Source organism: Dipodascopsis tothii (genome assembly GCF_038497935.1).
Source record: "Dipodascopsis tothii strain CBS 759.85 unplaced genomic scaffold V1510scaffold_28, whole genome shotgun sequence".
Taxonomy (NCBI): domain Eukaryota; kingdom Fungi; phylum Ascomycota; class Lipomycetes; order Lipomycetales; family Lipomycetaceae; genus Neoaidaea; species Neoaidaea tothii.
In genome coordinates, this window is record NW_027118012.1 from 35,568 (window position 1) to 54,907 (window position 19,340).

The following is a 19,340-nucleotide window of genomic DNA, read 5'->3' on the forward strand; positions in this document are numbered from 1 at the left end:
GGTGCGACCGCCGGCGGCGGCGTGCGACAGAAGCCGGCGTGGTGTGACCGAAGCGTGGGCTCGCGACCGCCGGTCGCACGGCCGTGCGGCCGCGTGCGGCCGCACAACCCTAGCCTGTGCGGCTCATGCAGCGGGTGCGGCGCGCCGTGGCTCGCCCGTGGCTGAGAGTGGCTCGCCGTGGCGCCCGGGGTGGCTCACGCCCGCAGCACGCCCCCCAGCACGACGTCGCGGCCCACCGGCTGCCACCGCACGGCGTCCATGTCGTGCCGGCCGTCCAGCGGGCTCACCTCGACGCCGCGCGCGCCCAGGAACAGCGGCGCCACGGTCACGACAACCGAGTCCACCGCGGCCGGCCCCAGCGCCAGCAGATCGTTGATGACACGCGCGCCGCCCTCGATCATGAGGCTCTCCACGCCGCGCGCTTCGAGCGCCCCAAACACAGCGTCCCACCGCGCACGCCCGTAGACCGCGGCACCGTCCGCCACCGGCAGCACCGGCAGCACGGCGCCGCCAACGGCCTCCAGCACGGCGCGCTTGCGGGCGTATTCGGCCGCGCCCCCGACGGTGGCCGCGCCGTCGGCCGCATCTGCGCGCACCAGCACCCACGGGCCCAGCCCAGCGCCGTCGCGCGCGGTCCGGACCGCCCGGCTGTGTTGCTGCACGTCCCAGCTAAAGTTCTGGCGTCAGCGTGTCTCAGGGCCGACGTACCGTGTCCACGACCACCGGCCGCGGCGAGCGTAGCACTCCGCTCGCGTCTGGCAGCCGGCAGTTCAGCCCAGGATCGTCGCACACGGCCGTGCCGGAGCCGACGAGGATTGCGTCGTGGCGCGACCGCAAAAAGTGCGTCATGGTCTTGGTCTCGGGCCCCGACAGCGCGGTCTGCTCGGTGCGCGAGGCCGAGATGCGCGAGTCGAGGGACGCCGCGTACGTCAGCGTGCGGTGCCGGCCGCCGGCCGGCAGGTACGGCACCAGAAACTCGGCGAGGCCGGCGTCGAGCGGCGCGAGAGTGCTCATGGTGGTGTGGTGGACAGGGTTGCGGCGCCGCAGCACGTGCGGCACGCGCCGCACGACGCGCTGTCGAGCCGCACGCTGTGCGGCTCAGGCCTGCCCCTGACCCGCGGCTGCACGCGAGCCCGGCGCCGCACGCTGTGCGGCTCGCGCGGCTGACGCCGCGCAGTGTGCGGCTCAGGCACGCCCCTGGCCCGCGGCTGCGCCAGCCGGTGCCGCGCGCGGTGCGGCTCAGGCACGCCCCTGCCCCGCTCGCTACGCCGGCCGCAGCCGCCGGCCGGCTACGCCGGCGAAACAACAAAACATATCACATTGTCCTTGTAATTTAAAATGCGCCGACCAGCGCCGTAGATGAATGAACGCCTCGAATGCAACAACCGCTCACTTGAGCGCGTACCGCGACCGTCCCCGGATCTGTCGGCCGTACTTGTAGAACAGGAACGGCACCGGCACCAGCAGCACGCTGATCAGCGCCAGCAGCGTGCCGGCCCATTGGATGCCCAGATTGTGGAACAGCGGCGCGGCAAACAGCGGAAAGCCTGCGCCAAAGGCCGAACGGAAGACCGTGTTGGCCGCCATGGCCGACGCCGCAAAGACCATATATGACTCGACGATGTAGTTGATCGCCGAGAGAAACAGCAGGATGATACCCGCGCCCGTGAACAGGCCTGAGAACGAGGGCACGATCCAGTGGACCGACTGCGGGTACGCGCCCGACCAGCACAGCCAGAACAGGCCGATCGGGAACACGATCGCGCCGATCATGGTCGGGATCAGGCGCGCCTCGGGCACCGGCAGCCCGCCGTTGGCGTTGATGAGCCGGTATGTGTACGGCTCGAACGCCATGGCGATCCCGCACGCCGTCAGCTGGCCGACGATGAGCCCGATGTAGGGCAGCATGCCCACCGACGGCGACATGCCATAGCCCTCGACAAAGATGATCGGGTATGCCTCGAGCAGGAGGTAGAGGATGCCGTATATGAACGAGACATAGATGGTGATCAGCAGCAGGATCGGCTCGGACGCCAGCATCTTGACGGGCCGGCTCAGGTTCTTCTCGACGAGGTCCTTGACGCTCATCTCGACCTGCTCCTGGCGCGCGTGGATGCCCCAGTTGCCGGTGCGCTGGCGCAGCTCGGCCGCCTTGTGGACGAGGATCATGGGCGGATACGTCTCCTCGATGAAGAAGACGATGAAGATGAAGGCCGCAAAGGCCATGATGCTCGTCAGGTACTCGGTCCAGCGCCAGCCGAGGTAGCTGGCCGTGATGAAGCCGCCGCAGATGGGCGCGATCAGCGGGCCCGCGAAGACGCAGGCGGCGAAGCAGGCCATGGCCATGCCGCGCGTGCGGTTTCCAAAGATGTCGGCGAAGACGGCGGGGACGACGGCCAGCGAGCACGCGCCGAAGAAGCCCGAGAAGAACCGGCAGATGAAGATGGTCTGCTTGTCCTTGGCGGTGGCCACGGCGACGCTGAAGACCGCAAAGCCGAACGTCGACAGCATGAGCGGCTGCCGCCGGCCAAACAGCTCCGACAGCGGCGCCCACAGCAGCGGGCCCGACGCGAAGCCGAGCACGTACAGCGACACCGACAGCAGCGACACCACCGTCGGCATGTGGAACGCGGCCGCGACGTCGTTGGTCGCGGACGCAAAGACGGCCGAGCCGAACGCGGCGGTCATGGTCGCAAAGCCAAGGCCGGCCATGATGGGCGCCTTGCGGTGCATCGGCCAGTTCTGCGGGAACTCAGGGTCCTTGCTGCCGTCAAAGTCGACCGTGTAGCACTCGCGGTCGCGCGGCATCGGGGGGTACGGCTTGCCGCCGCCGAACGGCGGCAGCGGCGTGGTCGCGATCAGCGCGCCCTTGCTGCCAAGGATCTCGCGCTGGATCGACATAGCCGTCTGCACGCGCCGCAGCATCAGCGGGTCGTCGGCCTCGTACAGTGACTTGGCGACGGCCATGTCCACGCCCTGGTCGGCGAGCTGCTGCCGGATGTTTTCCGACAGCATCGGCGCCAGGCCAAGGTCCTCGGCGCGCGTGGCCGACGACGCCGCCGACGACGCGTACGACATCACACCCTTCTCGACGTCTGCTTGCGCACTCATTCTGATCTGCTGGCGAGCCTCTGGCGGGCCCCGGGCTGTCACGGCGGTTATAAACAAGACGCGATTGCCAAAAGAACCAAACTGGAGCGCCCACTATTTATGTCTTCCGCTCGTCCAGGCGTGTTGTTCCGGCCCCGTCGCGGCTGTCGGCGCGGCGGCCGCGCGGCTGTCGGCGCGATATCACAGCCGAGCTCGGGCGCGGACGATTGCCGGCTGACGGCGGCGCCGGCGGGCGCACGGCGCACCGCTTGCGCCGGCCGTAACGCGGTACGGTCCGGCGGCTGCCCAAACGGCGCTAGCCTGTCACCACCTAAACGGCAGGCGTACTAGCGTCACGCGGCTGCCTGCATTGTCCCACCGGCGCTAGCTCGGCTCGCGGGTATTCGCGGCAAGCGGCGGCAGTGGGCGGCTCTGGGCGGCACCCGATTGCACTGCGACGCGTGCCAGGCACGGGCACGTGGAGGGCGCGTGCGGCGGGCTCGCGAGCCGCACCGCGTGCGGCGAACTCCTGCACCGCGGCGCGGTGGCGAGATGAGCCGCACGGCGTGCGGCGCAACAGCGAGCCGCACGGAATGCGGCGCACGCCGCCCTCGCCGCGCAGCCGCACGCCCTGCGGCTCGCCGGCCCGCTTCGCGTGCCCGCGCCCTCGTCCGCCCGCTCTACGCTCTTTCAGACCGGTCCGCTCTATTCTCTAAACCTTGAACTCCTCCACGCGGTTCTTGGGCTGCCGTCAGCCTGTTCGCCGTCCCACTTACGTCCTTCATCGCCGCCGCGACGTACTTGGTGTGCGTCCCGCGCGCAAACAGCTGTTTCGATCCGGGCGTGTAGAACTCCACCGTCGTAAACGCCAGCGTGCCCCCTAGCTTGTGGCACCGGCTTTCCTGTCGTCAGCCCGGCCACGCCGCCACCTACGATCTCGATCGTGTTGCCTGCGGTCAGCCCGGCTCAACCGCGCCCGTACCAATCTTGCCGCCCGACGCAATATACGTCACGTTCAGGTCCGTCGACACACCCGTACTGAACATGCCGCGCGACGCCAGCGCCAGCGAGCCGCCGAGGTCGACTGCGGTCAGCGTGTATGCGGGGTTACGCACCGATCGCGGCGATCACGCCGCCGTGGAGAATTTCCAGCCGGTTCTGCCGTCAGCGCCGCCGCGCCGCCGCGCCGCCACCCACCGTGTGCGGCTTTTCGATCTCGAGCTCCATCTTGACCAGGCCGGGCATGGCATCCTTGAGCTTGAGCTGCCGTCAGCGCGTCCGGTGCGATGCGTACCCGCGGAATGATCGTGGGCTCCAGCCCGCTCGTCGCCAGAAAACTTTTCCAGACCTGCCATCAGCCCCGTCCAGCGCCATCCGCTTCCGCGCGGACACCCACCGAGCCGACAAAGGTCAGGCAGTTCTTGGACATTGTGCGTGGTGTTGTCTGGGGTAGGAGCTAGACAGCGCGGAGCGGCTAAATGGCAAGCGACGCCCAACGGCTAGACGGCCGCGACGCCGGCGGCGGCGCAACGGCCGCCCAGCGCCCACGGCGGCCGCCGGCCGCTGCCAGCACCACCGGCGGCCGCCCAGACGGCCGCCAGGCACCGGCCGCACGGCCCGTCTCCACCACGGATTGCATTACTACTACAGCTACTCGGCCACCATCAAGTCGACGTACCGGTCCAAGAACACATGCCGGAACCGGCCCTTCCACTCGTCGAGAAAGTCGCGGTTGAGCCAGGTCTGGCTGGCGCCGCCCTCGAACGTGTACACCTCGACCTTCCAGCCCTTCTGGAGCGCCACCAGCGTGTACTTGAAGAAACCCTCGCTGAACTCGGCCCGGCTGCCCTCGCCGACGGCCAGGACCATTGTCGCCGGCGTCTCGAGCATGGACTCGAGCATCTTCATGTGCAGGAGCTCCTCGACGCCCTGCTCGCGCACGACAACGGTCTCGTTGGGCGCGGACGTGCACTCGATCGGGGCCATCCGGCACATATCGTACCGGAACACGTCGGCGTCGGCGTCGGCCAGGACAAAGTCCGTGGTGCCGACAATGATGCGGCGGGCAGACGGGCGGCCGCGCTCGAGGATCGAGTGCAGCGCCCAGAAATCGAGCGCGCGGCGGCCGCCGGTCAGGCCCCGGAACGGCGTCACAATGTCGGAGTTGTCGACAAAGATGTGGACCGGGTCCTGCAGGTCCTTGCGCAGGTAGTCCGAGCCCGGCGTGCCCGGCGTCAGGTTCTGGGCCAGCAGCGCGGGGTGGCACCAGGCTGTGTCGCGGCCGGCCTTGGTGCGCTCGCTGTTGAGCAGGTTGAGGAGGTTGTGGAGGTACGGGGCCTCGTTCGGAAAGTCGTTGATGAGGTCGAGCAGCAGCATCTGGCGGCGGCGGATCTCGTTGTTCATGAAGCTGGACACGATGTGCTCGGTCGAGAGCTTGAAGCTGTCGCGGCCGGCGCGGGACGCGCGGGTGACCGCGGTCGTCGACGGGCGCAGGACGCGCTCGGGCTTGCCCTCGTCGCCGTCCGGCGCGCTCGTGCGCAGCTTCTTGGTGGCCGGCGCGAGCTCCTCGACCGACATCTTGCGCTTGAGCGACTTCTCCGGCGGCGGCGCCTGCGCCATGACGGTGTCGACGTTGCGGTTGTCGAGCGGCCGCAGCTTGGCCCGCCGCCGGCCGTCGGCGTCCGGCTGCGGCCACGAAAACAGCCCGCGCGCGTTCTCGGGCTCGCGCACCTCGCCCGGCCGCGGGTACGTGAACGAGAACGCGTAGGTCGGCACGGGCGACCCCGCCTCGGCCGGCGATCCGGCCCGCTCGCCGCCGGACGACATGGCCACGTCGCGCACGATCGGCGCGAACACGGGCGAGCTCGCAAACGGCGCCGGCGCCTCGCCGGCGTAGTCCTCCGATGCCTTGGTCTTGCGCGCTTTACTATTACTACTACTGGCCGACCCGAACAGCGTCGAGCCCGCGTTCAGCAGGTACTTGGGCAGCCGCCCGACGGACGGCCGGCGAGACGGCGGCATGGCTCGGATCTGACGTCAGTAGGCCCTCAGGGTCGCGGGGTCGGTCGAGTGCTGTGGCGGCCTTTATACGCGGCAGCGGCCGTGCGCCTTGTCACAGCTGGGCCCGATCGCGACGTGTGCCTGTGGGGGGAATCACTGGCGGCTCGCCTGCGACGCGTTGTTTGTTTACAGTTTTGCGCGTCACGGGTTCGCGTGCTGCCGCGGCCCGCGCCGGACGCGGGCGAACGGCGGCCGGCCGTGGCGCGTCGTAGATGGTTGAGATAGATACAGATGCGCCGCAGCGCGTGCGGCGCGCGGCCGGTGCGGCGGCGTGGCGCGGCGGCGTGGCGCGCGGGCGGCGCTCAGCCGCACGCCGTGCGGCGCGTCGGCAGCCGCAGGCCGTGCGGCTCGCGCCGCACGCCGTGCGGCGCGCTCCGCCCCCTAGCGCTCCACCCGCCACTTGCTAATGTCCAGCGTCTGCAGGTACTCGATCTTCGGCCGGATCCACGTGAAGAACAGCAGCGCGCCCGTCGCCACGCACAGCATGTTTGTGATGTAGTACCCGTCCGTCGTCACCGTGCACACGCCGCCCGCGTCCGTGCACTGGTGCCGGCCCTGCTCGCGCGCGCACGAAAACGGCTCGAACGGCTTCGCGTCCGCGGCCGGCGTGCACTGCGCGCTCGTAAAGTAGTCCACGGCGAACAGCACGAGCACGCGCGGCCATTGGCCGCCCAGGTTCGAGATCGTGTTCAGGGTCTAGGTCAGCGCATCCTGGGCGCCACTTACCGTCATGTACGTCCCGCCAATGACCGGGTCCGCGATCTGCGTGTGGAACGCGTTGATGGACACAAACTGCACCGTGCTCATGAACGAGCCCAGCACGTGCACGCCGATGATGGCCAGCAGGTACGAGAAGCCCACGCCCGACTGCGGGAACGCCCACACGCTCAGCTGCGCCAGCAGGGCGGCGCCCAGCCGGCCCATGAAGGCGTACAGCCACGGCCGCAGCGGGTTCGCGCCCACAGACCACTTGGCCGCGTAGTATCCAAAAATGATCTCGAACGGAAAGTCGATCAGCACCGTCAGCGCCAGGTCCTCCTTCGAAAAGCCCTTCTCGAGCAGCTTGAGGTTCGTCACGGCGTCGTTTGCCTGGAAGCCGATCTTGGCCACAAAGTGGACCATGATGAAGAGCTGCACGTTCGACAGCTTGACGATCTTCCACATGGACGTGTACACGCTGCGGATGCCGCCCGACGACGCCCGCGTGGTCTCCTCGCGCTTGCCAAAGAGCAGGCCCGCCGTCATGAGCAGGTACGCCCAGCCCCAGAACGTCAGGTAGCCGCGCATCGAGACCAGGCCGTAGTCGAGCGGCTCGGTCCGGAAGTACTTGTTGGCGAACTCGGGCGAGTTGAACGCCAGAAACACCGTGAACGACAGGAAGTAGCCCGTGTTGAGTCCGATGGTCTGGGCCGTCGACGCGTACGACAGGTTCGGCGACGACAGCAGCGTCAGCGCCCAGCCGTCGACCGCGACGTCCTGCGTCGCGCACAGGAAGACGAGGAAGAAGAAGACGGCGGTGGTGATGCCCAGCCGGTTCTCGGCGTGCTCGAGCAGGCTGTCGACGTTGCGGCCCAGCCACAGCAGCATCACCGACGACACCGTCTGGATCGGCACGATCCAGCTCTTGCGCCGGCCCAGCCGCGTCGAGTACACGGCGTCCACGATCGGGCTCCACAGCAGCTTCATCGAGTAGGGGTAGGCCGCCAGCGAGAACAGCCCGACCTGGCCGTAGCTCAGCTTGCTCTTGAGCAGGAACGGCACCGACCCCATCGCCAGCCCGACCGGCACGCCCTGCAGCAGGTACAGCACGCACAGCAGCACAAAGTTGCGCATGTCCGCCGGCGGCAGCTCGCGCAGCGACCGCGCGCCCGCCGCCTCATCGTGCTTCGTCGTCGGCAGCCCCTGCGCCTCCGGCCGCGGCGACCCCGGCCCGCTCAGGTGCAGGCCGCCCGGCGACGGCGGCAGCAAGTGCCCGTCCGCCCCGGCGAGCTCCTCCAGCTCGATCCCGTCCTCGCCGTCCACGGGCGACCCCCGCTGGCTGTGTCCGTGCCGCCGGCTCATCTTCTCGGGCTCTGTCTGCGCCGCCGACCGTGTCCGCCGGCTCGCGCCCTCGGCCTTGGCCACCCCCGACGCCCGTCCCGGCCGGTCCTCTGGCTCGTCTGCGCGCGTTCGGCTGTGCGCGCGTCCTGGGCCCACCCCGGCCTTGTCCGTGTCCTTGCTGTCGTGCTTTGCGGTGCGCCGTGCCATCAACTTGGCCTCGTGCTCCGCGTCGATCCTGCCTGGCCGCGTTCTAGCTGCGTTGCCTGTCCCGGTGCTGGCTGTGCCAATCTCTCGGGCCCGTGTTCGGTCCTGCCTGCTCGCTTTGCGGGTTCTCTAGCTGCCTGGCGCGCGCTGCGCGTTTCGCTGGTCCGACAAAGGTCTGTTCGCTGCAGATGTAGCCCGACGACGGTTAAAATAGGAATTGGCATATGCGTCGGCCCACTGCGCCATCTCACTATATATACCCCCGGGCATCCCTGAAACTACGTGTCCGGCCGGGCAGCCACCGCGCCCACTACGCCCGCGGAGGCGCCAGGCGGTGCGCCATGCCGCGGTCTTGAGGACAATTGGCCTCCATGACAAATCAGACGGCCGCAAGGCTCGCTGCGCGCACTAGCCACACCCCCGGGGCGCGTCCATAGGGTTAGGCGCCTGCGAGGACACCTGGCTACACTGCACGTGACGTCAAAAGGGGTAAAAAAAATAATTGCAGCACCTACGATTCCAGCGTGGTCTCCCACCGCAGTACTAAGTAGGCCCAACGAAGCTTAACTGGTGTTGATCGGACGGGGAACTGTGTTTTCTTCGTGGTATGGCCGCAACTGAAAGTGATGTGCGGAGGGGCATTATCATGGAAGCTGTAGATTGCGCCGGAAAGGGAAGAAACCTCCAAGATGCCAAGAACATATTCAAGAGAGCAGCTAGCGAGCTTCGAGAGGTTCACCGGGCCGCTTGCGTCTCGCTCGGCGGTTCCGTGGGCGACGTAATCTAGAGAGCACGGGCGACGAAGTCCGGAGCACGGGCGAAGAAGTCCGGAGACCCAAGCCACTCCAGCAGCTCCTGCACCGCCCGCGTACTGACTGATGCCATAAGCCGACTGCGCCGCCTGCGCCGCCTGCACCGCCAGCTCGCTACCATACGACTGCAGCACAAAAAACTGCACCAAAAAAAGGCACCATAAAAAAGGGCCCCAAAAAATTGCAGCACCTGCGATTCCAGCGTGGTCTCCCACCGCAGTACTAAGCAGGCCCACTGAAGGTTAACTGGTGTTGATCGGACGGGGAACTGTGCTTTCTTCAGGGTATGGCCGCAACTGACAGGTCTGATCTGAAGCCGTACACATACCGAGTAGACTCGCCGCTCAATCAGACGGTCAGTCATCTCGGCCGTCCGTCGATCCTGCCTTCGACACAGTCGGGCGCAGGAGCCTCCGGCGTCCACCAAAACGCGGCTATATGCGGCTATATGCGGCTATATGATCTGCCCGCGCGGCACGCCCACGCCGTTCGTAGCCCGGCCCCGCCAGCCGTCGAACTCGAACCACACAAGGTTTAATATCCCAACGCTGTTGGGACCGACGCGAATGTAAACAAACCGCGTGTGACGGGCTACATGGCGCCCGCGCCCAGCGGCTATAGGCCGCACACTCAAACCTGCAGGCTTTATTGGCTGAATCCGCAATAGGGTACAATTCACAAAAGTCGCTCGGCCAGAGGCCTACTGTCTAATCATATAGTCCTACAGACTGTATCGTGGCATGCGGCTACTCAAAGCCGGGAACGTGGAACTCCTCTCCAAACGAGAAGTAGTCCATCATCAGCGCGATGACGTGGGGCGGGAAGTCCGAGCCCTGGATCTTGTTGCGGACCTTCTCCAGGCCCTCGTCGGCCATGAGCTTCGTGATGGCCGATATCAGGCTCGGCGAGAACTCGGTGTACCACCGGTGGTTGTACGACGTCAGCTTGACGACAGCGTTGAGGATGTTCGACGGCTCGTTGCGCTCGACGTAGATCTTGAGCAGGCCGTACAGCGCCTTCTGCGAGAACTTGGCGCCTAGGCAGTACGAGTACGCCTCGAGCGCCTTGTCCTCGTGGCGCAGACGCAGCGCCAGGTTGCCCAGGATCTCCCACTCGCGGCCGGTCTTGCGGTACACGAGCTGCTGCGACTTGTAGTGCGCGAACTCCGCGCGCCACAGCGTGTACACGCGCATGTCCTCGTACATGACCATGAACAGGTTGTCCAGCCAGCGCTCGCACAGCCGCTTGGACCGGAACGTCGACGTCGCCGCCACACCGTTCTCGGACCCCTCGGCGTGCGGCTCCTCCTGGCCCTTGACCACGTCCGCGTCGACGCTCTGCTCGGGCGCCTGGATGCCCGCGGCCGCCTCGAGGCCGTTCTCGGACGGGCTGTCCATCGACGGCTTGCTGTTGATCGCCACGTTCGACGCGTTGCTGTCCGCGCGCGCGTGGCCGCCCTCGGACTTGAGCGAGCGGTACTCCTCCTCCATGATGAACACGCGTGTGCGGTACTTGAGCAGCGCGTCCCACCCGATGTTGTGCACGATCTCGACCAGCAGCGCGTACGCCTTGGCGAACGTGCCGCGCAGCGGCGCCGCCGGCAGCCGCAGCAGCGCCGGGTCCACGGCCTCGTTCTCGATGATCGAGTTCTCGTCCGAGACCTCGGGCAGCACGCCCTCGGCCGGCGCCGGCAGGTGCACCCGCTGCGCGACCGGCATCCGGTGCAGGTCAATGTTCTGGTAGGGGAACATCGGGCACGAGTTGAGCGTCAGCAGCGCCTGCTGGTAGTCCTTGAGCTCGATGTAGACCTTGACCAGCCGCGCCCACGGCGCAAACTCGGACGGCGCCGAGTTCACCGCGCGCTTGGCCGTCTCGAGCGCAAAGTCCAGCCGGCCCTTGCTCAGGCAGAACTGCGTCTGCAGCTCGAGCAGGTTCGGGTCGCGCGACGCCTCCTTGATGCTGCTGTGCAGCAGCGCCACCGCCTTGACCTCCTCGTCTGCCGTCAGCGCGCCCGGCCCGGTACGTACCCATCTCCAGCAGGCAGCGCGCCACCAGCGGCGCCAGGTCCGCGTCCTTCTCCCGCAGCTTCTCGAGCAGGTTCAGGCCCTCCGTGTACCGCCCCGTCAGCTTCAGGAACTTGAACAGCGCCGTCGTCAGGTTGTTGGACACCAGCGTCGGCACCTGCACCTCCGGGTCCGAGCCCAGCTGCCAGCCTGCCGTCAGCGCCGCGCGCGCGTCCACCTACCCCGCGTCAGCAGCTTCTCCAGCGCCGACAGGAACCGCTCCTCGGCCTCGACCGTCGCGATCGGGTTGAACTTGCGGTACGCCGTGATGCTGTAGTCGTCGTCCTCGGCAAACAGCAGCGCGCGCACCACCGCGCACACGTACGTCTCCAGCCAGAGCTCGTCCGTCGTGCCCCGCCTGCCGTCAGCGCCGCCGCGCACCCACTCACTTCTCGCCCCGTTCGTCCACGGCGAACGCCTCCACCGAGCCCGGAATCTGCACGCGCACGCGCAGGTCCACCCGCGAAAACGCATTGTAGCAGCTGTCGTCAGCGCACCCCGCCGCCCGCCACTCACCAGTATGTGCCCGAGTGAATCTTCCACGTCTGCTGCTTGCCGAACCACATCTGGTTCTCGCCCAGCGAGTACGTCAGCGACGTCAGGTACGCCGCGAACGACGCCGACGACGTGTCCACGCCCGTCACATAGTGGTACGTGCCCGCCTGCCCGTCAGTCCTGCAATTGCCCGCGCGCCTACCTCCTTTGTGTTCGTCTTGGGGTGCCACTTGACCAGGTGCACCAGATCCGGCGGGCCCAAAGTGTGGAACGACGACAGCGCCGCCGTCCGCGTGTTGATCGACTCGCCGATTTCGATCTCCTGGATCCTGCGACGTCAGCCGCGCCCGCGCCCGCTGCCCGGGCCGCGCGCCGGCCGGCCCGCGCCTGCCGTCGCGCCTGCCGATGCTTACTCTGGAACTGCGCTGGCAACCATCGTGGCTAGCCAAACAAACTTATCAATCCGCTATCCACTCTCTATCAATCCGAATCCGCGTACGAATCCAGCTGCTGCCGATCGAACTGTCTTGGCCGTGCCTGCACTGTGCTGTACGAAGGGGGGGCCGCTGGTCCAGTCAAACGACGATTCGTTTCGTCTTGGGGTGGTATACGGTGTGCGTCGTCCACGGTGGTGTGTCGAAGGCCACGCGCACAGCCACATGTGTATGCGCTGCGCCGCGCCGCCACGCTCCTTGCCAGCGCCGCGCGTCCGGAACCCTGGCCCTAATCCCTAAATCCCAGAGCGCGGCAGCCTTGCGGCCAGCTGGCCCTTGGCAACGGCGCCACGCGCAACGGCTGGACGGCACGACGCCGGGCCACGCGCGCAGCCGGCCGGCGACGGCATGCTACGGCCGAGCAGCCCCAGGCATGCGCCACCGCGCGGCCGGCGGGCTGCCGGCGCCGGCGGAGCAGTGGCTGTGACCAGGCTGGACCGAGGCGAGCCGTACCCGCAGAGCTGCGGCTGCAGGACCCGCGCACCCTGGCGGCGGTACCTGCCGCGTGTCCCTGTACGCGGGTACCGACGGGCGTGACGTATATGTGGCAGTGCTGCGCCGTGCTACTGGCGCGTTGCGTGCGCGTCGTGACCCGTGAGTTGTGACCTGTGACTGCGCGCCGGCGACCCCACCGCCATGCAGCCGCCGCACCCCCCAGCGTAACCCCGGCGTAACCCGCGGCTGTCAGCCGCAGCCCACGAACGGCCGTGCGCTGCTGCGCCCGCCGCCCGGCCGCGCCCGGCGCGGCCCGCCGCGACGCGCCAAGTAGGAAACCCTAGCCCAGGTCCCAATGCGTCGCCGCCACACGCGCCGCGTGGCTGAGCGGAACCGGCGGGTGCGTCAGTGCCGCGATTCCTCAATCAGGCAGGCGGCGACGACGACAAGACGGCAGCGACCGCAGACCTGCCAGCATCGACGCCGACAGACGCACCGAGCCGCCGACAGTCGTCTCCCAGGAGCCCGCACGGCAGCGCAGGAGCGCATCGCAGGCACACGCGCCTACCCGACCCGTCCGCTTCCCCCGGCCCGACCCGACCCGGCGAACGCCCGGTTCGCCCACACCCACCGACCGTCGCCATGTCGGTCCGCGGAGTGCGCAAGGCGGTCGTGCGCGCGCCGCACATCTTCGTCGGCAACAAGTCGCCCGAGAACCTGACGGTCATTGAGTACACCAAGGCCGTCACCGAGGCCGAGAAGGGCCTGGACGAGGTAGGTGCCCGGTCGCACCCGCTGACGCCAGATCGTGGCCGCCGCCAAGGCCTTCCGCACGGCCTGGACCAAGATCCTGTCGACGCAGGAGCAGACGGCCAAGTACCTCCTCCAGCTGTACGAGCCTATTCCAGAGGAGGACCCGTACAAGGCCGTGCGCGAGACGCCGCAGAGCTCGCTCGACGCTGTCACGGCGTACCACGACGTCCTGGCCGAGATCCAGGCTCGTGTGGCCCCCATCCTCGACACCGTCGACGTCGCGCTGATCCAAAAGTGCACGATCGTCAAGGGCCACATCGAGGCCGTGCGCAAGGCGCTCAAAAAGCGCGAGCACAAGAAGATCGACTTTGACCGGTTCACAAACGCCATGGAGCGCGTCCAGCGCAAGACGGCCGTGTCCGAGAAGGACGACATCGCCTCCAGAAAGCTGCAGGCCGACCTCGACCGCGTCACGGCCGAGTTCGAGCTCCACGACCGCTACGTGCAGGACGTCGTCCCGGCCTTTATCGGCCTGCTGTCCGAGTTTCTACACCCGCTGTCGATGGTCGTCTTCATGACTGAAGAGAAGATCCTGCAGACCATGACGGATCTCTTTTTCCCGTTCGCGCAGGCCCAGGGCCTCGGCACGTACACGCACTCGATCGAGAACGAGTGGCGCGAGCAGTTTCTGCCGATCCAGCGCCAGGCCGAGGAGGACATCAAGACCGTGGCGAACGGCAAGGCCGTCAAGGACCCCATGACGCTGCCGTCGGCCGACGACTCGTCCTTCGACAAGCTCAAGCACATTTTCCGCCGCAAGTCCGCGCGCCGCCCGCCGGGCACCGACCACACGGGCGCGTTCCGCTCGTTCTCGGATCAGAGCGCGAGTGTCAGCCGCACGTCGTCGTTTGTGACCTCGTCCGAGCCAGACGAGCACCCGATCGGCGTCAACCCGGTGCTCTTCAACCGGTCGCTGTCGCTGTCGCGGCCGGCGTCTTCACGCCGCGTCGATCCGTATCTATCGCGGCCGCGCAGCCTGTCGCACCCGGTCGGTAACGGCGTGCTCGAGATGCCCGAGCCACCGCTGGACGCGACGGCCGACTACATGACCGCGGTCTACACGTTTATTGGCTTGCAGCCGGCAGACCTGTCGTTTAACGTGGGCGACCGCATTCGGATCCTGTCGCGGAGCGACGAGGACTGGTGGACGGGTGAGACGTTGGATGGCCGACGCGGAGAGTTCCCAGGCAACTATGTGAGATAATGAATGCATTTATGAACTCCAGTTCCAGATCGGGTCGGGTTAGGCCCGGGTCGATTCAGGTGTGAGGACGTGTGTCCGGGTCGCTGTGTCGAGGGGCTTCCTGCGACACGTCGGGTCGAGCCTGGGTCACATTCGAGTCACGAGCCCGGGTCTTGTTCGGGTCGGGTCTTGTTAAGTCCAGGTTGGGCCCGGGCTGTGCCGGGTATGACCCAGCACTGTCTGACGGGCAGCTTTCTTCAACGGCGGCGCGGGGTCAGTACCAGATAGCGACCGGGTCGTGGACGGGTCGCGTCGGTCGTGCTCAGGGTCGCGCCCGGGTCGAGGACAAGTCGTGTCCAAGTCGTAGCCGGCCGGGTCTGGCTCGCGTCAGGGTCTCGCTCGGGTCGAGTCCAGGCTGTGTTCGTGTTGTGTTCGGGTCGCATCCGGACCGCGTCCGGACTGCGTGCGGGTCGTGTCCGGGCACTCGGTCGAGTCCAGGTCTTGCACCAGTCGGGTCCGGGTCGTGTACCGCTTATGTCCGGGTCGGGTCCGGGTCGGGTCCGGGTCGTGTTTGGACCGTGTCCGTGTCGAGTTCGTGTCGTGTTCAGGTCGTGTACGGGTCGTGTACGGGTCACGTCTGGGCTGCGTCCGGGTCGCGTCCGGGTCGTGTCCGGGTCGCGTCCGGGTCGCGTCCGGGCCGTGTCCGGGTCGCGCTCAGATCACGTCCGGGTCGCGTCCGGGTCGCGTCCGGATCGTGTCCGGGTCGTGTCCAGGTCACACCGGGTAGTACGCGGATCAAATCCAGGTCGCGTCCCGGCCGCACTCACACCGTGTACAGGCCCGTCCCCGATTGTGTCCACCATGTCCATATCCCCGCCACCTCCGGCAGTAGGTTCGTCGCCCCGAACTTCCCCTGCCCGGCGGTCGCCTCTGCGCAGCCGGCCAGAGGACAACGGCCAGCGCGACCGCGGCCGCTAGTCACGTGACTACCCCCGCGTGGCGACCGCGTCACGTGTAGCCGTCCTCGGCCCGTCTGCTCCGCGCCGCCGCCCTTGTTCCTAATCGGGCAAGTACGGGGCTTGAGCTCCGTCCCGTGTGCCGCTACCCCGCCATTATAGGCAGCCGGCGCATCTTCGGGGCCGTCTCGGCGGATCTGTCGGACAACCGCCTCGAGTCCTGTTGACTCATTCTCCTGACACTCTAACCTCGACCAGCAGATTTTTTCACCACACGACCGCAGCACGAGTCTCGGTAGCAAGTTCTCACGCCTAGCGCTGCAGGCTTGAATGATTCATACAGTCAACGCCGGCCAGTCCGAGACAAATAAAAGGAGCCGATCCGCCGTCTGGCGTCGGCCATCCATCTTCCCCCCGACCGCATCCCACAATGTCTAATTCTCCGTGCTCCAGCTCCGACTCGTCGAGGAGCCAGTCCCCGGCATTCTCGCCGGCGTCGACGCCGCCGTCAATCGTGTCGTCCCAGAGCCTGGACGGGTATTTCGCGCCCAAGGACGATGTCGAGACGCGCATCAAACTCGCCACACAGGCGCTGCAGACGCCACCGCCCGGCCACACCCGCACGGTGCGCCTCACGGGCCCCGGCACCGCCACAGCCGTCGGCTCCGTCCACACCTCCGCCACCGGCAAGGTCGAGCGCACCTTCACGCTCTGCGCGCCGGGCCAGGCCGCCGCGCAGGGCGCGGCCGGCCGCACCTTCAGCCGCCGCTCGATCCTCCGCGGGCCGTCGTCGACGCCGCGCTAGTGCATTTGCTTGGGTTCTTGATACACGGCGTCCGGGAAAAGTTTTCATGTTAAAAGTTGTGCAGTCAATCAATTCTATCTATACAGTAGTCCATCCAAAACCGGCCCTGCCATGCTACGTGCGCCAGTACTGCGCAAAGTTGTGCAGCCTGTCGATGACCATCGGGAAAAACGCGCTCACGCTGTCGTTGATGAGCATCTGGAAGTGCACGATGGCCTCCTCCTCGCTCATGTCCAGGCAGAACTTCTCCTTGACCTTGCTCACGGCCTGGTCGGGCTCGATCTTGATGTCGGGGATGTTGGCGTCGACCATGAGCGCAAACAGGTTGAGGATCAGGTTCGCCGACTTGCGCAGCGTCGTGTAGGCCGTGAAGCAGTAGTTGCGGAACTTCTGGTAGTTCTCGGAGGACGCGCCGCCCATGCCCTCGACGATCTGGATCGGCAGCTTCATCAGCGGCGCGAACGGCTTGGGGTCGCGGCCGAGGATGTAGCCAAAGTCGGCGTGGAAGAAGTGGCCGTCGGGGCAGATGAGCAGGTTGTCGAGGTGGCGGTCGCCCACGCCGAGGAGGTACGTGATGACGCAGTAGCCGGCTGGCGTCAGCGGGCCCGCGCGCGCACTTACCGCAGCTCTTGATGAACGTGTCCATGACCTCGGCCGCGACGCCGAGCGGCTCCTGGGGGTCGGGGTGGTTCTCCTTGAGGTAGGCGAGGATGGTGTGGTACTCGCCGAGCACGGCCGCGAGCGAGATCGACGGCACGTACTGCATCGCGCCGTCGACGACGCCCGTCGCCAGGATCCGGTACGGCGTCAGCTTCAGGTCGAGGTTCTCCTTGCGCAGCAGCCGGTCCATCAGGCTCACGATCTGGATCACGAGCTGGTCCTGGCGCAGGTCGTCGCCGTTCTTGAACACGATCGGAAACAGCCCGCCGTCCTCGCACTTGAACGTGATCCGCAGCGGCAGCAGGCTGCTCTTGAACACGCTCGACTCCTCGGGCACGACGCCGACGATCGAGACCTTGGGGTCCAGCGGCAGCGGCAGCGGCTCGAAGTCGAGCAGCTCGTTCTTGGCGTCCGACAGGAACCGGCGCAGGAAGTCGATCTTCTTCGGCCGCGACTCCTTCGAGAACCGGATCTCGCGCGAGATGGACGCGAACGTCGAGATGAACTTGCTCTGCCGGCGCAGCGTGTTGAGCCGCTCGTAGCCGTTGGGCATGCCGCCGAGCGTGTTCAGGAACTGCGTGAGCACGCTCGCAAACAGCTTGCGGCTGTCGCCGTCCTCCTTCTCCACCGCCAGGTACCAGTGGAAGTAGTTGCCCAGCACCTCGTTCTTGGCCGCGCGGCCGACCAGGAACCGCGCCAGGCTCGACTTACGCGCCACGTCGCCCGAGTTGGACCGGATCCGCTCGAACTTGAGCGCCTGCACGAGCTGCAGCAGGTACAGCTGCAGCTCCTCGTCGTCCGCCTTGCGCAGCCGGTCCACGGCGTACGACCGCACGGCCGGGTGCTTGAACGTCGGGCCCAGCAGCTCCAGCGCGTCGTCGACGTCGATCTCGATCCACTTGGACAGCAGCTCCGTCGCCTGCTTGGCCTCGTTCGCGTCGTCCCACGACGTGGACTTGACGAACTTGGTCAGCGCGCGCTTGTCGCGCGTCAGGTAGTACCGGAACTTCCACACCATGTTCTTGTCGTCCGCCGTCAGCTCCTGCACCGGCGAGTAGTTCATGATCTCGTTGAGCTCGTCGCGCGCCTTGGGGTTCGGCTTGAGCTCGCGGTCCAGCCGGTTGCGGTGGCTGCGCAGCAGCTTGCGGTACTTCATCTCCTCGACGTTGTCCAGCACCGAGTCGGGGTCGTAGATCTTGACGATCGGCTCGTCGTCGTCCTCGACGACCTGCGACACCTCCGGCGGGTCGATCGAGACGTAGTTCAGGTCCGAAAACAGCACCGTGAAGTCGAACTTGGGGAACTCGACGATGATGAAGTGCTCGGACCGCCGGGCCGACGCGCTGTTGAGCTGCTCCAGCTGCCGGTACGCCAGCTTGTCCTGCCACTCGACCACCCCGTTGTCGGTCTCGTACGGCTTGATCCGCGACTCGAGGCTGTCGCGGTCCGTCTCGGTCTCGCTCGGCGTCTGCGTGTGCGTCATGCCGTCGGCCTCGCGGTCGAGCCACACCCGCAGCTTCTGCTGGCGCTGCTTGAGCGTGAGGTCCTTGGTCTGGAAGAGCCGCACCGTCGTGCCGCCGTACGTCACGATCCGCCGCGGCCCGGCGATGTCCCACACCGTGATTGCGAGCTGCGACGACAGCGGCAGCTGTGCGTACGTGATTGGCAGCTGCAGCCACTCGTTCCACCTGCGTGAGCGCGCTCGAGGGGAGCCATACCTGCGGCCCGACTTTGGGTTCCGGTGCGACGTCCGCACCGGCGCCGTCAGCACCTTATTGTCCGCGAACAGCTGGACCGTCACGAACAGGTCCGACGTGTCGCTGGCGTCAGCGGCGCCCGCGGCCGACCTACCTGATGTTGGATCCGACCTGCTTGAGCTCTGGCTTCTCGATCAGCTCCGTGAACGGAATCGGCGGCCGCGTGCCCTCGAGGTGGTCGCTGCCGGTCAGCGCCTGCGAAGGCGGTCCGGCGCCGGCCGCAGCCGGCGCGCTGGGCGGGCCCGGCGGCCGTGGCGGCCGCGGCGGCCGTCGCCGCGGCCGTCGCTGCGGCTTGCTCGGCGCCCGCGTCGTCCACTCACATCTTGAGCGTCACCGGCAGGTGGATGTCCTTGGACAGACAGAACGTGAACGTCTTGTCCTCCATGGTTTCCGTCTCTGGCGGTCGTCTGGCGGCCGTGGGCTCGTGCTGCTTCCGCTTGATGATAACGTCCCCTCGACGGAGGTGAAGTGGA

At 67.2% G+C, this 19,340-nt stretch overlaps 8 protein-coding genes across 8 annotated transcripts; 1 reads left to right on the top strand and 7 right to left on the bottom strand.

The window, feature by feature from the left end:
• Positions 1–32: 32 nt before the first annotated feature.
• On the bottom strand, positions 33–1,017 carry V1510DRAFT_381574 (Rib7p; the record flags this gene model as incomplete). The annotated part of the gene is made up of 2 exons (XM_066931646.1): positions 33–677; positions 709–1,017. The coding sequence occupies 2 exons, from the start codon at positions 1,012–1,014 to the stop codon at positions 195–197; spliced, it is 789 nt and encodes a 262-aa protein (XP_066787478.1). The 3' UTR covers positions 33–194.
• A 213-nt stretch (positions 1,018–1,230) lies between these two features.
• Positions 1,231–3,278, bottom strand: V1510DRAFT_420941 (major facilitator superfamily domain-containing protein). Its single transcript, XM_066934536.1, has one exon. The coding sequence runs from the start codon at positions 3,109–3,111 to the stop codon at positions 1,390–1,392; it is 1,722 nt and encodes a 573-aa protein (XP_066787479.1). The 5' UTR covers positions 3,112–3,278; the 3' UTR covers positions 1,231–1,389.
• A 421-nt stretch (positions 3,279–3,699) lies between these two features.
• V1510DRAFT_420944 (HotDog domain-containing protein) lies at positions 3,700–4,629 on the bottom strand. Its single transcript, XM_066934537.1, has 8 exons — positions 4,487–4,629; positions 4,385–4,438; positions 4,288–4,353; positions 4,206–4,248; positions 4,073–4,174; positions 4,024–4,040; positions 3,867–3,992; positions 3,700–3,835 (listed from the first exon to the last, which is right to left on the bottom strand). Exons 1-8 carry the CDS (start codon positions 4,517–4,519, stop codon positions 3,803–3,805), a joined length of 474 nt encoding a protein of 157 aa, XP_066787480.1. The 5' UTR covers positions 4,520–4,629; the 3' UTR covers positions 3,700–3,802.
• On the bottom strand, positions 4,630–5,170 carry V1510DRAFT_420949 (uncharacterized protein). The gene has a single exon (XM_066934538.1). It carries the CDS (start codon positions 5,083–5,085, stop codon positions 4,741–4,743), a length of 345 nt encoding a protein of 114 aa, XP_066787481.1. The 5' UTR covers positions 5,086–5,170; the 3' UTR covers positions 4,630–4,740.
• Positions 5,171–6,474: 1,304 nt separating this feature from the next.
• V1510DRAFT_381582 (acetyl-coenzyme A transporter 1-domain-containing protein) lies at positions 6,475–8,273 on the bottom strand. Its single transcript, XM_066931647.1, has 2 exons — positions 6,877–8,273; positions 6,475–6,846 (listed from the first exon to the last, which is right to left on the bottom strand). Exons 1-2 carry the CDS (start codon positions 8,209–8,211, stop codon positions 6,532–6,534), a joined length of 1,650 nt encoding a protein of 549 aa, XP_066787482.1. The 5' UTR covers positions 8,212–8,273; the 3' UTR covers positions 6,475–6,531.
• A 1,261-nt stretch (positions 8,274–9,534) lies between these two features.
• Positions 9,535–12,571, bottom strand: V1510DRAFT_381586 (Chs5p-Arf1p-binding proteins-domain-containing protein). Its single transcript, XM_066931648.1, has 7 exons — positions 12,178–12,571; positions 11,967–12,093; positions 11,786–11,931; positions 11,659–11,751; positions 11,452–11,627; positions 11,234–11,419; positions 9,535–11,202 (listed from the first exon to the last, which is right to left on the bottom strand). The coding sequence occupies exons 1-7, from the start codon at positions 12,198–12,200 to the stop codon at positions 9,953–9,955; spliced, it is 2,001 nt and encodes a 666-aa protein (XP_066787483.1). The 5' UTR covers positions 12,201–12,571; the 3' UTR covers positions 9,535–9,952.
• Positions 12,572–13,134: 563 nt separating this feature from the next.
• On the top strand, positions 13,135–14,731 carry V1510DRAFT_381590 (uncharacterized protein). The gene is made up of 2 exons (XM_066931649.1): positions 13,135–13,467; positions 13,499–14,731. Exons 1-2 carry the CDS (start codon positions 13,336–13,338, stop codon positions 14,708–14,710), a joined length of 1,344 nt encoding a protein of 447 aa, XP_066787484.1. The 5' UTR covers positions 13,135–13,335; the 3' UTR covers positions 14,711–14,731.
• Positions 14,732–16,464: 1,733 nt separating this feature from the next.
• V1510DRAFT_420963 (kinase-like domain-containing protein) lies at positions 16,465–19,324 on the bottom strand. Its single transcript, XM_066934539.1, has 5 exons — positions 19,188–19,324; positions 18,962–19,048; positions 18,829–18,930; positions 17,072–18,798; positions 16,465–17,040 (listed from the first exon to the last, which is right to left on the bottom strand). The coding sequence occupies exons 1-5, from the start codon at positions 19,250–19,252 to the stop codon at positions 16,565–16,567; spliced, it is 2,457 nt and encodes an 818-aa protein (XP_066787485.1). The 5' UTR covers positions 19,253–19,324; the 3' UTR covers positions 16,465–16,564.
• Positions 19,325–19,340: the final 16 nt, after the last annotated feature.

Coding starts and splice junctions, on each gene's coding strand:
- V1510DRAFT_420941 (XM_066934536.1), bottom strand. CDS start 3,111: ATGAGTGCGCAAGCAGACGTCGAGAAGGGTGTGATGTCGTACGCGTCG.
- V1510DRAFT_420944 (XM_066934537.1), bottom strand. CDS start 4,519: ATGTCCAAGAACTGCCTGACCTTTGTCGGCTCG. Junction 4,249..4,287: donor AGATCGAAAAGCCGCACACG/GTGGGTGGCGGC, acceptor CGCTGACGGCAG/AACCGGCTGGAAATTCTCCA. Junction 4,175..4,205: donor CGGCGTGATCGCCGCGATCG/GTGCGTAACCCC, acceptor CGCTGACCGCAG/TCGACCTCGGCGGCTCGCTG.
- V1510DRAFT_420949 (XM_066934538.1), bottom strand. CDS start 5,085: ATGTGCCGGATGGCCCCGATCGAGTGCACGTCCGCGCCCAACGAGACC.
- V1510DRAFT_381582 (XM_066931647.1), bottom strand. CDS start 8,211: ATGAGCCGGCGGCACGGACACAGCCAGCGGGGGTCGCCCGTGGACGGC. Junction 6,847..6,876: donor TTGGCGGGACGTACATGACG/GTAAGTGGCGCC, acceptor GCGCTGACCTAG/ACCCTGAACACGATCTCGAA.
- V1510DRAFT_381586 (XM_066931648.1), bottom strand. CDS start 12,200: ATGGTTGCCAGCGCAGTTCCAGA. Junction 11,932..11,966: donor CCAAGACGAACACAAAGGAG/GTAGGCGCGCGG, acceptor ACTGACGGGCAG/GCGGGCACGTACCACTATGT. Junction 11,628..11,658: donor GTGGACGAACGGGGCGAGAA/GTGAGTGGGTGC, acceptor CGCTGACGGCAG/GCGGGGCACGACGGACGAGC.
- V1510DRAFT_381590 (XM_066931649.1), top strand. CDS start 13,336: ATGTCGGTCCGCGGAGTGCGCAAGGCGGTCGTGCGCGCGCCGCACATC. Junction 13,468..13,498: donor CCGAGAAGGGCCTGGACGAG/GTAGGTGCCCGG, acceptor CGCTGACGCCAG/ATCGTGGCCGCCGCCAAGGC.
- V1510DRAFT_420963 (XM_066934539.1), bottom strand. CDS start 19,252: ATGGAGGACAAGACGTTCACGTTCTGTCTGTCCAAGGACATCCACCTG. Junction 19,049..19,187: donor CTGCCGGTGACGCTCAAGAT/GTGAGTGGACGA, acceptor GCTGACCGGCAG/CGACCACCTCGAGGGCACGC. Junction 18,799..18,828: donor AACCCAAAGTCGGGCCGCAG/GTATGGCTCCCC, acceptor GCGCTCACGCAG/GTGGAACGAGTGGCTGCAGC.